At 42.4% G+C, this 16,531-nt stretch overlaps 1 protein-coding gene across 1 annotated transcript in view; it reads right to left on the bottom strand.

The window, feature by feature from the left end:
- adam12b (ADAM metallopeptidase domain 12b) overlaps nucleotides 1-16,531 on the bottom strand; it is a 48,988-nt gene that overhangs the window by 29,016 nt on the left and 3,441 nt on the right. Inside the window, exons 2-3 of the mRNA XM_089012477.1 lie at nucleotides 11,746-11,858; nucleotides 7,546-7,619 (exon numbers count right to left, since the gene is read on the bottom strand). Coding sequence (XP_088868603.1) covers nucleotides 7,546-7,619; nucleotides 11,746-11,858 — 187 coding nt within the window. The remainder of the gene's footprint in view (nucleotides 1-7,545; nucleotides 7,620-11,745; nucleotides 11,859-16,531) is intronic.

Genomic DNA, 16,531 nt, shown 5'->3' with positions numbered 1-16,531 from the left:
CTGTGTCCAACAAAGGTCATTTAATTGGTAGTTTGACCAGCGCTTTATCAGCACCTCCCCGCAAGAAAAACCAAAACAAATCTGGGAACGTCATGCTTTTCAATTCACAAATAAATTTCGGGAATGGCGGTGAATAAGTTAACAAAGGTGATTATCTCCCATTGATGCTGGAACAAAAGACATTTTTACACACACAGTGGCTCGTGTAATCATATTTACAGATATTATGAATTAAATGCAAAAATTAACATTTTTTGGGCTTGTGTGGAACGGATTAATGACATTGCTATTCATTTTAATGGGGGAGGATGACTTCATGTCACCAAGCTGAATACAAAATGGTGTATACATCTTAAATTGATGCTGTATTCACACACACACTCACACACTTACAGTCAACCTTTTTAGGCCACTGAACAAATGTTGTAGCATTACCAAAATTTCTACATACGCACTCAATCGACCAAAGGGACTGACGTTAGCAGCCGGCAGAGTCATAAAGCAGATCAATGAGACAGATAGTCGACTAAAATTCACCCGCTACAAATTGGCCCAACAAACTGGCAATGGCGAGGCAGCCCATTTACATAACGACTGCCACGAGCTCCTTAACGATATCAAAATGTCTCGCAGAAGCCGCAAGGAAAAAAAAAACAGCTGGTTCCTTTTGAGAGATTAACCGGCAGGAGCTCGCCACAGCAAATGTATCTTTGCGAGAGATTATTCAAGACGAGCCATTGCGCCTCGTCGTATTTATATGCACCGACTCACCCAAAAAAAAGAAACCAAGGCTGACAGCGTGAGAGATGTTTCTATTTTATATTCAGACGACGCGTCTTTTTCAGCACTTTGGCTCCAAGGCCAGGGACATCGGCACAAGTAAAGTTAAACAGAGTTCCGGTCTGATGACAATATGGTTTGTTTTAAAGGTGAACTTTGTTTTTCTCTCTGCTTCAAACATAAAAAAAGAACAATATATATTTAGAGTGGGAATAGCAAAACCTCACAGGTGCTAGGAGTGGACGGCCAAGAATGAGCTACATGCTGCTTTGTTAAACAAATAAAAAAGAAGGCTACGACTAACGCTAAGGTGTTCATAAAAAAAAGGAGGATGGTAGGTTTTATTATGTTTTTTTTTTTTGTACGTGTGATGTTGAGCATGATGGAGGAATACAAAGTATGACAAGCTACATAGTGCGCAACATTTTGACACACTTGTGATAGTCAAAGGTATTAATTTAGCCTTTTTTTAAAAAATCAGGGATGTGGTTGCATGTGTGCTCGAGATGACCCCAGCGAGGTAGGTGGGTAGGTAGCTAGCTAGTTAGGTAGGTAGCTATGTAGATTGCTAGCTAGGTAGGTCGATAGGTAGGTAGCTAGCTAGCTAGGTAGATCGTTAGGTAGCTTGCTAGGTAGGTCACTAGGTAGGTCATTAGATAGCTAGGTAGGTAGGTAGCTAGGTAGGTAGGTAGGTCGATAGGTAGGTAGCTAGCTAGGTAGATTGTTAGATAGCTTGCTAGCTAGGTCACTAGGTAGGTCATTAGATAGCTAGGTAGGTAGGTAGCTAGGTAGATTGCTAGCTAGGTAGGTCGATAGGTAGGTAGCTAGCTAGGTAGATCGTTAGGTAGCTTGCTAGGTAGGTCACTAGGTAGGTCATTAGATAGCTAGGTAGGTAGGTAGCTAGGTAGGTAGGTAGGTCGATAGGTAGGTAGCTAGCTAGGTAGATCGTTAGATAGCTTGCTAGCTAGGTCACTAGGTAGGTCATTAGATAGCTAGGTAGGTAGGTAGCTAGGTAGATTGCTAGCTAGGTAGGTCGATAGGTAGGTAGCTAGCTAGGTAGATCGTTAGGTAGCTAGCTAGGTAGGTAGATCGTTAGGTAGCTTGCTAGGTAGGTCACTAGGTAGGTCATTAGATAGCTAGGTAGGTAGGTTGCTAGCTAGGTAGGTAGGTAGCTAGGTAGGTCGCTAGGTAGCCAGCCTGGTAGATCGCTAGGTATCCAGCTAGGTAGGTCACTAGGTGGGTCGTTAGGTAGCTACGTAGGTAGCTAGGTAGGTAGCTAGGTCGGTAGCTAGGTAGGTCGCTAGGTAGGTCGATTGCTAGGCATCTAGCTAGGTAGGTCACTAGGTGGGTCGTTAGGGAGCTAGGTAGGTAGCCAGGTCGGTAGCTAGGTAGGTCGCTAGGCAAGTTTAAATTGCTCCGTTTGAGGAGGTGTGATACATTTTGACACACTTGTGACAATCAAATGTATTCATTCAGCCATTTTTTTATTGGTGGTGTGGTTGCAGGTGAGGTCGAGATGACACCAGAAACCAGGCAGGTAGGTAGCTAGGTAGGTCGCTAGGTAGGTCGCTAGGCAAGTTTACTAAATTTCAAAAAATATTTAGAACGAAGAGACTCTAAAACCAAATTAAAACTAACAGGAAAAAAACTAAAGGCAAAAAGAAAAGAAACTAGAAAAATCCAAACATATTATTATCTTGCTCTGTCGTCGCTCAAATTAGCATAAAAAAAATATGTGCAAAATGTCATGAACTCAAAATACTTGGAAAGCAATATTAACACACGGACATTTTTCCAACTTTCAACGTTTCAAATGACTACTACTTGCTCACATTCCATTCCTGTCCTCTTGAGGAAGGCAGGAAGGGGAACACCTTGCACCATTAAGCCCCCGACCGCCTCCTTCTTCTTCCCATGCGCCAAATCTCCCGTAAGGTAATAGCGTACAATCTGTCGCTTGTTCGCCTCATTGCCCGGCAAAGATGACGGCGACGGAAACTTTGCTAGCGGCTGATGTATCATTTTGGCTGGAGGACGCGGGTGGACGATCTGTCGCTAACGCTAATGCGCTGGAACACGGAGATAATGTCGATTATCTGATGAGCCACAGGTAAAAAATTTTCATGCCATTAAAAATATAATATAAAATAAAAATGGCAAACGTCTGGTATATTTGAGGAAAATGGCGCGAGATAATGTTTTACGGTGGATGGGCGCCTTTTTGCAGGCTTGAAACGATGTTTGGCTTTGCAGACGCTGGAGGATTTGTGTTGCTATTTTTTTCCATGCTATTTTTGTCTAGCTATTTTGACCTAAAATTTGTTCAGGCTGTATTTTCCATTTTCTGGCAGAATTAAAGATTAATGCAGTATTTTAACTTGTTCACTGCCATTCCTGAATGTATTTAATTTATTGATCCTGAATTATGCCCAAAAAGTTCATTTTTTTTTCATATTTATTGCCTTGAATTTTTTTTAATTGCATCGTGGTAATTCAGAACACATCCAACTCAGAGGAGGGTGTGCGCACTTTCGCAAACATTAAAACTGAGCTCTGCATATGAACTCATTCGCTGCCATTCCTGAATTTATTCGAGAATTGAAAAGCATGACGTTGAGCGCCATTCCCGAATTTGTCCGGGCTTTGGTTTTTCTTGTGGGGATGCCGATAAAGCACTGGTCAGACCTCTGGCAATTTTTATCCCTCGTACAAGTGGGCAGAATGTGCCTTTTGTCCATCTTAGCGCTTTGTTGCAGCTTCAGCATTTGTTAAAGCGCTATATGCCCCCCCCCCCCCCTGCCCATTTCAGCACGATGGGGGTCAGGGCTTTCAGCTGCTCTGCCCACAAACTCTGGAACAATAACCCTGGCACTGGAGTGGACACATTTTTGCACATCGTCTGAATGACTTAATCTAATCTCTCGCTTTCTCTTTCTTACACTTCGAAAATCATGTAATCGTAGGCCGCCCTGATTTTATCTGAAGTCTTCCAAGAAACGAGCTGCTATTAATTATCATGACTCATCAAGTACAGCGAGCAAACCTGCAAGGTCAAAAGTTTCACATCTGTCAACGATGTCATGATGCGAGCTTCCTTCCCCTAATTTTGTTTTTTTTCCCCGCCAGCTGGTCCCGTTTTTTTTTTTTTTTGGACACATGCTTCCTCTTACGCGCAACGTTAGCGTAGCCATTCGCGCAGACCTTCCTGTTGACTGACGAACCCCAATCGAGCGGAGAGACGGCGAGTTGGCGCGTGACGTCCGTCGGAAACAAAGCCGGTGAGAATAGTTCGGATTTCCCGATGGCAGCAAAAGAAACATGACATGCGAAAACGTGCCTGTTCGGTTCATCGGAGACTAAATTACCCATAGTTGTGAATTGCGGTTTAAATTCACGTCAAATGGCAGTCGGCGCACACATGCTACCATTTAAACTGACACAGAATAAACTCCAGATGTTCTAGTGGTCTTTTCCTTACATTGGATGCGGAGTTTACCCCACATATTTTGTAGAAATTATGCCTAAAAAGTTGACCTTTTTCATATTTATTGCCTTGGAATTTTTTTTAAATATGCCAGCAAAAGCCGAAACTAACAACAGAACTGAATTTGACTTGAATCGAAAGCACTTGAAATGTTTTCGCCGACTGCAGCGTGTTAATTCTGAACACATACACGCCCGAGTAGGGTGTGCACACTTTCGCACACATTAAAACGGAGTTCCGCATATTAACTAATTTATTCGTGAATTGCAAAGCGTGACGTGGAGCGCCATTCCCGAATTTATTCACATTTTGGTTTTTCTTGCGAGGGGTGCCGATAAAGTGCTGGTCAGACCTCTGGCTATGTTTTTCTCTTCCACGAGGGGGCAGCATTTGCTTTTTGTCCACGTTAGCGCTTTGTTACAGCTTCATGATGCAAAAAGCTATCAACTCAGCTAAACAGAACACAATTGATGAGGAACAAGGTAAAATGATCGCAGAGAAAGCACCTACAAGGGATCATTCCTCAAGATGGTGAAGGAAGAACGCTATGTTCCTCATCAAGTGTTTAATGCTGATCAAACCGGCCACTCCATTCTATGAAGCCATCAATGACCATCACAAAGGTGAATAAAACGACTTTATTATCCATTTTTTTTAATTATGATACCGTAGCACATTTATTATACATAAAATAAGGTATATATGGTGTAGTTTTAAGGCTTAGAAAGTAGAAAATGTTTTATGGGGACCTGGGAACGGATTATTCTCATTTTAATGGTTTCCTATGGGAAATTATTTTTTGGGATACACACTTTTCGCCTTACACACTCTGTCTGGGAACCAATTAAGTTTATAAGCCAAGGTATCACTGTATTGATGCTCCCTCTCCTGACAGATATGACCTCCTGACCTCTGCATGCCGCCTTCCACTCAGTTAGGCATGCAAAGGCGCACATGTGCATTTTCATATGTGGAGAAATCTTTGTCTGCAGAAAAGGTAATATAATCCCACATGCGCCACGCTCGGCAGAACGTGTTCCTGTCTCGTGCCGATAAATGACGGCGGGAATGATATTATGCCCCATCACTCCGCCGCCTCCAAAAACACCACGGCGGCCCGGCTAATGGATTTTCTTCTCACCGGCGCTCGCACGGCACCGAGGAAATCTCGAGACGTACCTTGTGAAGGACTCGCTAAACGAGGCTGAGCGCCCATTTACGGGTTCCCGCTGGCGGCGATGTGAAAAAAAATAAAAAAAATCACACGACACTGCTTCCGGTCATGCTCTTACGCGGTTGGAGTCCATGTAAATTATAAAACCTTTTAAAGGACAACCGACACCATTTTTTTTTGTTTGCTAACTGACATCAGAAAAACGTTTTATAGCATCTAAAATAGCCAAAACATGCTACAACATCAGAGACTGGAAAGACAAAGAAATTACACCGTAAATTGAAGTTTCTGCCGATGGGAGATAATGCACACGACGGGAGATGTTAGCATTGTTAAGGCGAATCTTTTCATACGCCGCGCATCTTCTTTCCCTTTTGCAAATGTTGCGATGGGGATTTCTGTCAGCGACATCATGATGTCGTTGCCGCGTTACCCTTTTCCTCTTTTCTTTCCTGCCGCAGAAGAATGAAAGGAAATGTTCTCAATGGGGAGTTTTTTTTTTTTTCACCAGGCCAGTCCGAGTGGCAGCGAATGCGTGGATTTTTTTCTTGAGACTTGATGGATCTTTTGAGTTGCCATTTTTCGGCTGCTAACGTGTCTTACGTGACGAAATGCAAAAGATTACCGTATTTTCCGGTGGATAAGGCGCACCCCAAAGCCTTTTTATTCTTCAGAAGATGACCCTGCGCCTTATACGCAGGTGCACCTTATATATGGAAAAAGTTTGAAAATACACCATTCATTGGGGGTGCGCCTTATACTCCAGTGCACCTAATACACTGGAAAATACGGTATTCATATATTATATTTTGGGGAAAAATCATTCATTGAAAGTGCGCCTTATAGTGCGGTGCAGCTTATATATGGAAAATGTTTTAAAATACACCATTCATGGGGGGTGCGCCGTATACTCCAGTGCGCCTTATACACTGGAAAATACGGTATTCATATATAATATTTGGGGGGGAATCATTCATTGGAAGTACGCCGTATAGTCCGGTGCACCTTATATATGGAAAAGGTTTTAAAATACACCATTTATGGGGGTGCGCCTTATACTCCAGTGCACCTTATACACTGGAGAATATGGTATTCACATATGATAGTTTGGGGAAAAAATAATTCATTGAAAGTGCGCTTTATAGTGCGGTGCAGCTTATATATGGAAAACGTTTGAAAATACTCAATTCATTGGGGGTGCGCCTTATACTCCAGTGCGCCTTATACACTGAAAAATACGGTATTCATATATTATATTTGGGGGGGAAATCATTCATTGAAGGTGCACCATATAGTCCGGTGCGCCTTATATAGTGAAAAAGTTTGAAAATACACCATTCATTTGGGGTGCGCCTTATACTCCGGTGCGCCTTATACCCTCGAAAATACAGTATTCATATATAATATTTTGGGGGGGGAAATCATTCATTGAAGGTGCACCATATAGTCCGGTGCGCCTTATATAGTGAAAAAGTTTGAAAATACACCATTCATTGGGGGTGCGCCTTATACTCCGGTGCACCTTACACACCGCAAAATACAATATTTGACAGTCAGAAGATTCACATTACAATTGAGAACCCTAAAAAGGACCAACTATAACAGCACAGACTAAGAACTCCTGGCAGAAACAAGACAACAACACTCCCTTCATATTTGTGGTCACCCCTAACCAACCTCCAAAACACCCCCACATGATCTTTCTACGCGTATCGCAATATTTACGAACTTCACATGATATCCCCGCCCATCATTTGGCGCCGTCCACTGTTATTCTCAGAGGTCCGGAGTGGGGGGGAGGGGGTTCTGGAGGGGGGGGCGAGCATGAAAACAAGCTCGTCCTCAAGTGTTTCTCCTCTGCCCCCACCGCCTTCTTCTTGGGTGCCTTTCATCTCTTTTTTTGGGGGGCCTTCAGAAAAAGTGAACTTTGAAAAGGTCAAAACCGCGAGAGGCTATATTCTTTTCTGACCCCACCCCTTTATCCCACTCCCTTTAATTCACTCGATCACACTCCATTCTTGCATTGGGGGAGGCCCATTCATCTGTTTGCGATTAAAAATGGAAGCGTTTGGTGTCCCACGGTGACCGCTCGCGATGAAAAACTCACTCATTTTTTTCCAGCAGCAGGACGAGCTGTTGGTTTTCGGCACGGATCAGCAGGCGCAGCGACGGTGGATAACCCTGGAACACAAGAGGGGGGGTCGGCGGGCGGGGGGGTTAGAAGGGCAGGGAGGATGGCAACTTGACACAAAAAGCAAAGCAGGATGCGAAGATGCACAATGGAGACGGAGGGGGGGGGGGGGTGTCGCTTCCGTATCATCGACTTCCCGTGAACTCAGGCAAAAGTATTGGGACAGGAAGTGAAATTCGGTGCTGGATTTTCTTACTGTTCAACGGAAATATCAAGTTGGTCTCATGGTAAAGTCAAAATGGGGTCAGTTTCCAGTTTTCTATTTCATTGATTAGTCTGTATGTGGTCTATTTTTCTTTTAAAAAAACTTTTTCACAAATCGACAAGATTCTCCACCTCTGTATGCCCTCTGCCCGTCTCACCACGATGGGGTGCAGAGCTTTCAGCCGCTCCGCTCCCAAACTCTGGAACTCACTTCCACCCAACATCCGTAACATTGAATTTCCAACTTCCTACTTTCTTTAAACTTGCTTTCATGGTCTAGTTTAATCTGCTGTTTTATTATTTATGGTTTTATTCATTATTTTATTGTTTTATGTATTGTTTTTATTGTAAAGTGTCCTTGGGTGATCAGAAAGGTGCTTGTAAATGAAATGTATTATTATTATTATTAATAATAATATTAATATTAATATTAATATTAATATTAATATTAATATTAATAATAATAATAATAATAAGAATGATAAATAAATAAATAAATAAATAAATAATACAGTGATATTAAATCGCTCAAGTGTCTTAAAAGAGTCTGTAGGAGCCTGGCGGTGTTATATCTATATATAAATACAATAATAAAATAATAATAACAAAATAATAAAACAATAATGACATAAAATCATAATACCATAAAAATAAAATTATCGATTCATAAAGTCATAGATTTATAAAATCATTGTGTGTCGTTTTCTCGGTCAGGGGTGTTCCTTCAGTGACGTCACGTACGTACTGGTCACTAACTCAAAAATAAAATTATAGATTCATAAAATCATACATTTATAAAATCATTGTGTGTCGTTTTCTCGGTCAGGGGCGTTCCTTCTGTGACGTCACATACGTACTCGTCACCAACTCAAAAACAAGACTTCCGGAATATTCAGCGCTAGTCTTAAAAGGTAAAATATGAGGTGGAATCTTTATAAAATGTGCTCAGTAGAAGTCATTTCAAGTCATTTTCCAATTTATGGATGCAACTAGTCCGGAGGTGTCGGTTGTCCTTTAAAAGCAGTTGTCAACACCTACGCACGCAATGCTTCTGCTCCTTCTAAGTAGCGTTATGATCTATACAATTTAATTTTTCCCCGTCACTCTGCGAGGGTCTGAAGAGCATATGGAAAGCGTTTGTCAATGGCGGTCACGACTCGCCAAAGAAAGAGGAAGGTTGGAACGCTGATGGAGTCTGCAGGGGGTGGCGAGGAGAGGGAGGGAGGGAGGGAGGTAGGGAGGGAGGGAGGGGGGGGACTCAGATGATACTAGAAAGGCGAGCTAAGATGTTTTCAAGGGTTGAACAATCACGAAATGGATCGGGTATATTGTAGAGTGGGCGAGCGAGCGAGCTCGTGATAGCTCTCTCTCTCTCTCTCTCTCTCTCTCCCTCACCTTGTACCTCACTCCTTCTCCCTCTCTCTCCCCCTGTCTCCCTCACCCCTTCTCTATCTCCCCCCTCTCTCTCCCGTACCCCTACCCCATCTCTTTCCCCCAATATATCCCCCTCTCTCACCCCCTCTTCCCCACTTTCTCCATCTATCCTTCCCCTTCTCCCCCTTCTCTCTCTCTCACTCTCCCTCTGTCTGTCTCGCATTCTTTCTCTCCCCCCCTCTCTCTTCCTCCCCCCCCTACTATCTCCCTCACTCCTTCCCCTTCTCTCCCTAAGTCTCTCTCTCTCTCCCTCCTTTTCCCTCTCCCTTTCTGCCTCCCTTTCTCCCCTTTTTTCTCCCCCCACTCTCTCCTCCTTTCTCTCTCCCCCCTCTCTCCTTGCCCTTCTCTCCCCCCTATCTCCCGCCTTTCTCTCTCTATGTCTCTTTCCCTCTCTCTCTCTCCCGCCCTCTTCCTTCCTCTCTCCTTCACATTCTCCCTCATTCCTTCCACCTCTCTCCCCCTTACCTCCCCCCCCCCTTCACCCCTCCCCCAGCTATAGATAGGAAGAGCACAGTCCTCCCATTAATTGACTGAATGCGGCCTTTGTTATCATAAATCAATCATCCAGTGGCTGCCTGATGCGGCGGGATCCGTGACGAACAACGAATTTCCGAATGTCCAAACGGCTGGAGTGAAGTGAAGTGAAGCAGCGTGTGGTTCCGACACCATTTTTTGGAGTTCTACAGTACTTTGATCTCCATTTTGTACAATCAATTCCTCATCTCCCAAAAAACAAACAAACAAACAATGCAACACTTTTCCGATGACGTCACTTTTGTGTCTTTCTGCTTTAAAGTCTCCTTGACAGAATAAGCCGAGATGAATTAGAACAGAACCAAAGCGCCCCCAAAAAAAAGATGGGCACTCCATCCAGAAATGAAGTCTGTCATCCAAATTGAGCCATGACTCACGAGCGCTCTTCTATCAACTCCAAACACTCTAAATGGATGCACATGTGGCCATAAAACAAACGCCCCGACATGTAACTAGCATTCAAACACGTTTTGGATTCTTGTCTTTTTTTTCATGATTCAAAACAAATGTTGCGGTTTTAGGGCTACTTTTTTTGTATTTTAATATAAAGCTGCGGATATTCTAGTGCAGGAGTCGCGAACCTTTTTGACTAAGAAAGCCATAAAAATAAAATATTTAGAAATGTTTTTCAGTGAGAGCGACATGCGCACACACACAATATACAGTGATACCTCGGTTTACGAACCCCTTGGCTTACGAACTTTTCGGTTTACGAACGTTAAATTTATGAAAATTTTACCTTGGCATACAAACTATTTTTCGGGATACACACGGAGCGCCACAATGTGTGATGTGTCGTTCGCTAACTAGCCCGTTCTCCTAACAACAAAATGGCAGCCAACTGTTTTTGTCCTCTATTCCCCGCCCCCAGTCTTCGGTTAAAGCCATGTGTTTGGTCAAGAATACAGTGAAAATTGGACTCGTTTCAACTTTGATAGTTCAAAGGCAGAGTGTAGACTGCAAGGGTAAAATCCCCATCAATCAGGCTACACAAATAACCCGCACTAGCCATCAGTTCAATTTGAAATGAAAAGACAAGCAAGGGAACCAGCTATTAATGATGTTTCTAGTGTGTCTGCTTGCATCTGTTGCAATATCACAACTTCCAAGATGGACAACCCAGAACTCCTTGAGACACTTTATGCAAGGATATCCATTCCATCAAGCCACCAATGACCATCACAAAGGTAAATAAAATGACTTTATTATACAGTACAGTTTATTTTTTTAATTATAATACCATAGCACATTTATTATACATAAAATAAGGTCTATTTTGTTTAGTTTTAAAGCTTAGAAAATTTGAACATTTTGTGTTATGGGGACCTGGGAACGGATTATTCTCATTTTAATGGTTTCCTATGGGAAATTAATTTTTGGGATACATACTTTGCCTTACACATTCTGTCTGGGAACCAAAGTTCATAAGCCAAGGAATCACTGTATAGTGATTTCAACAAAATGTCAGAATATATCGTTTAAAATAATTTTGTGATAATGCTCACCATTAATAAGAATGGTTTTCCATTCCTCATATGTAAAAAAAATCCAGCCAAACGATCGAAATCAAAGTCAATTTGCCGGGTCCATACGCAAAGTTACTGCTAGCTAGTTTGCACACTTGCTTTCTGCTGTCTCTCACAGAAGTATATTTATGCTAATGTTAGCCCATACAGGAAATGAACAGCGAAAAAGCGAGAACATGTATTTAGTTTTATCGGTGAGCCAGATTCAATCATCAAAAGAGCCATATCTGTTCTAGTGAATTCATGGCAGCGATAAGACATTAGCAAAAGAAAAACACTTCTACTTTTACAGATCCTATTAGATAAATATTGTTTTTGTTCTTTTTTTTTATTATTAAACTTTTTGACCTTGGTGAAGGTCCCCCGAGTGTCATTTGAGTGAGCGCGTCGTTAGCCTAATAGCCTTGTGAGTACCTACCCCTCGCTCCAGTAAGCTAAGGGGTGCGCTGTGCTGGTCCATAAGCAGCAAAGGTACGGTGGTCTCGCGGCGGTCCACTCGAATTGGCCGCCCAGCCTTGGCGGAGGCACTTCCTGTTAAACACAGAAGTAATAATAATATTAAATACATTACATTTTAAAGGACAACCGACATCACTTATTTGTTTCCAAACTGACATCAGAAAAAAGTTTTATAGCATCTAAAATACCCAAAACACGCAGTATGATAGTATATATATATATATATATATATATATATATATATATATATATATATATATATACACACACACACTTTTTAAAAAAGTATATATATATACACTTTTTAAAAAAGTATATATATATATACTTTTAAAAAAGTATATATATATATATACTTTTAAAAAAGTATATATATATACTTTAAAAAAAATATATATATATATACTTAAAAAAATATATATATACATATATATATATATATATATATATATATATATATATATATATATATATATATATATATATATATATATATATATATATATATATACACACACACACACACACACACACAGATTAAAAAATCTATATACAGTAAAGTCTTGTTATATCGATATCGGATATATCGATAGTCCCGGTTATATCGATACTATTTCTATGCACGCACGGAGAAAATTACATGCAAACAGGGTTGGATATATCGATAGTCCTGTTATATCGATATTTTTTCGGACTCCCTTGAAAAACGATATAACGAGACTTTACTGTATTTATATATATATATATATATATATATATATATAATTTTCTTAAGTGTGTAGTGGAAACGTAGTTTCAATCGTAAGAATGAATCGCAGCAATTAATCAATCAAAATCAATGTAAATTCGAAAACAGCTATGCTCTTGAATGGGCGTAGGCGCAGAGCATTCGCCCGCGCTCATATGACTTGACTGATGTCAAACGTTACTGTCGCCTACAATGGCGTTGGTGATGTCACAGAAGCTCCACTGACAACTTTTAAATATCCTAAAATAGAATTGTCGCTTTGTAACAAAAATACACAAGTCAAAGGGAAATGGTACCTCGCTCTGATATGTCGAAATTGATTCCAAATATTTGAAAACTACCTAAAAGTCAAAGTATAAAAAAAAAGGCGAAATGCATCCATTTTGGGATTTCTCACCGCATCGCGTCGGAGCTTTGAAGCTCCACCGTCTTATTCTGTCAGCAAACGTCAATCAAAACTCAGCCCAGCTCTTGTATCGTATCTCATCCGACAGGTGAAACCTCACAAAGCGGCTCCTCACGAGTGTATCTCGAAATCCCGAGGCCGCATCACAAATTGGCCTGTTTGAGTTAAAAAAAAAAAGTTCTTTCCGCAGCGGCGCAGTGGGACACGGCAAGCGGATCGCAACCGCATCAATAATACATCCGCACTGTTTACTGTGTGAAAAACCTCCGCCTTTCCAAAACGGGCACACGGGGACGGAAAATTCCTCTTCGGCGTGATCCGATGGAGGTCTTTCAAAGTCTTTCCTTCCATCACTATTAACGAGGTCGCGTGAGCAAGTTGTAAATACAGTGATACCTCGGTTTACAAACCCCTTGGCTTACGAACTTTTCGGTTTACGAATGTTACATTTATTAACATTTTACCTTGGCATACAAACTATTTTTCGGGATACACATGGAGCTGCCACAATGAGTGATGTGTCGTTCGCGAACGAGTCCGTTCTCCTAACAAGAAAATGGCAAATAACCCGCAAAAGCCATATGTACGCTTAATTAAAAAGCTATCCACCCAGCTAAACAGAACACAATTGATGATGAACTGGGTAAAATTATCGCAGAGAAAGCACCTACAAGGGATCATTCCTCAAGATGGTGAAAGAAGAAGGCTACCTTCCTCATCAAGTGTTTCATGCTGTTCCATTCCATCAAGCCATCAACGACCATCACAAAGGTAAATAAAACGACTTTATTATACAGTATAGTTTTTTTCTTTAATTATGATACCATAGCACATTTATTGTCCATAAAATAAGGTATATTTTGTGTAGTTTTAAGGCGTAGGAAATTATGTTTTATGGGAACCTTGGAACGGATTATTCTCATTTTAATGGTTTTCTATGGCAAATAAATTTTTGGGATACACACTTTTCGCCTTACACACTCTGTCTAGTCTTAAGTTCATAAGCCAAGGTATCACTGTATGCTGTGTGTGCGGGAGGTGATGAGTCGAGGGTGAGGAAGGGGGAGGGGGGTGAGAAATGGTGGTGGGCTGTTCGGCGTTCCATAACAAACGAACGGCATCTTACGCCGTGGCCCATTTTGACGGTCCCGAGGGACGCGGGCGTAAAGCGTCTTTGGGAATGTGCGGCAGAAAAAGGGTTGTGGTGTGTGGGGGGGGGGGGGGCAACCGGAGTTCAGTGGTGCACTCATACAATGTTTACCATCCCGCGACTCCCAGGGGGGTCGTGTTTTCATTTATACCTCCGTAAATAACGTCTGTCGTTTCCTCTTTGAAGACAAGTCGAGACTGCATTTTCGTCAACTTCAAACGTTGGAAATGAGTGCGCAATCGATCCATGAAACGAGTGGATGCCGTGTGTCGCATGGTTTTTTTTGTGAAGTAGATCAGCGTGACGACGATAAATGCGGCGGTGTGAAAGCTAATTAACTCATTCGTCGCCATTCTGAATTTATTCGGGAATTAAAAAAATTTAAAAGTGTGACGTGGAGCGCCATTCCTGAATTTGTTCGTGTTTTGATTTTTCTCACAGGGGGGGGGGGGGCGCCAATAAAGTGCTGGTCAAACCTCTGGCAATTTTTTTCCCCTTCCACAAGGGGGCAGCATTTGCCTTTTGTCCATATTAGCACTCCGACGTACGACTCCAACGTACGACTCCGAGGCACGACTCCTAGGCAGGACTCATGCGTACGACTCCTAGGCACGACTCCTACGTACGACTCCTACATACGACTCCTACCTACGACTCCTGTGTACGACTCCTGTGTACGATTCCTGCGTAGGACTCCTACATACGACTCCTACGTACGACTCCTGCGTACGACTCCTGCGTACGATTCCTACATACGACTCCTGCGTACGACTCATATGTACGACTCCTGCGTACGATTCCTGCGTAGGACTCCTACGTACGACCCCTATGTACAACGGCTACGTACGACCCCTACATACAACCCCTACGCACGACTCCTTTCACAATGTCAGCTTTGGACAATAAGGAGATTTTGTACAGAATCCAAACCAATCGAGGACTTCACATCGATCATCACGTCAAATCAGGTGGCGTTGTCAAAAAGGACCTTGATTGAATAAGCGCCCTTGTACCTCCACCAAGGCAAAACATTTCCTTTCGCTTACATCTCATCCATCAACTCCCTTTGTTTTGATTTCCCAAGTGACAACATATCAATAGAATTAGCGCAGAAGTGAGAAAAGGTGCTAATCGCCCCCCCCCCCCTACATCCTCTTAGCACCGGTCATTCCTCCAAACCGTAGCAAACAGGAATAATCTTTAAGATAAAATGCCTCGTGGTAATAGAGGGGGTTTATCCAGTGTCATCCCCCCGGAGGGAGCGAGTGGTCGCGGAGTCAATTCCAGTCTTGTCTCACACAGATTTGAGCCTGATGGGAATTTAACAGGGGGGGATTTAGGGATTAGCGGGAATTTATTACACATGTTGGGTCACCTCCCAGTCAGTGGTGAGGTCTTGACAAGCTCCCAATAACATGTTTTTGTTGTTGTTGTTGTTCTTTTTTTGGTATGCTTGCTTTAAAATAACAATAATTTGCATATTCTTTGAATAGCACTAACGTATTTTCGTGCTCTGTTTTAAAAAGCTTTTTTTCGTCCCTGTGTTTTGTTAATTGGACAATTTAACTCATTCACTGCCATTCACGAATTTATTTGGGAATTGAAAATATGACGTTGAGCGGCATTCACAAATTTGTCATGCATACGAATCCTGCGTACGACTCCTACGTACGACTCCTAGGTACGTCTCATCGGTAATTGCCCTCGGCACGAGCCCTAGGTACGAGCCCTAGGTACGACCCCTAGGTACGACCCCTACGTACTACCCCTACGTACGACCCCTACGTACGACCCCTACGTACGACCACTACGTACGACCCAAACAAACGACTCCTAAGTACCACTCTCCTACGTACGACTCCTACGTATGACTCCTACAAACGACTCCTAAACACGACCTATAAATACAGTCACTCAGCCAAGATGCAAACAAAAACCGAATGCAGGTTTTTACCTACGGAATTTGGATCGGTTCCTGCCTGGACCTGTCTGAACTCGATCAAGGAAGTGGAACAACACAACCATCAATCAAAAACTCCATATTGTCTTTTCTATGGATGTGTTCATTACTTGTGACAAATGGAACGGATCCTTCCAGACGGATCAGAATGCATGACACAACCAAGGAGACGTCGGCGTTATCCGTGGCGAGGATTCGCATCGATAGCCGCAAGGACCGCCGAGATCTCACAGAAGATGACAGACAGCGAGTCAATGGCAGCCTGATCTCCAAATGTCAAGTGACAAGCAACCCCCCGAAGGGCTTTGAAAGACAAACCACCTGCCAGGTCATTCCCTAAACGGCTTCGGCTGACGTCGCTCGATTGAAACGACCTCGCGATTTCCATCCCTTTCTAACGAACGCCGTCGGACGCTGTCGCCGGGATCGGGCGAGAGCCACAAATCCAATCCAGGTCATTTGGTCATCAGGCTAATTATTT

This window comes from Hippocampus bargibanti, linkage group LG13 (genome assembly GCF_051943395.1).
Source record: "Hippocampus bargibanti isolate YZ-2025 linkage group LG13, ASM5194339v1, whole genome shotgun sequence".
In the NCBI taxonomy this organism is placed as follows: Eukaryota; Metazoa; Chordata; class Actinopteri; order Syngnathiformes; family Syngnathidae; genus Hippocampus; species Hippocampus bargibanti.
The sequence above is the reverse complement of the archived record's forward strand: the minus strand, read 5'-3'. Positions and strand labels throughout refer to the sequence as shown.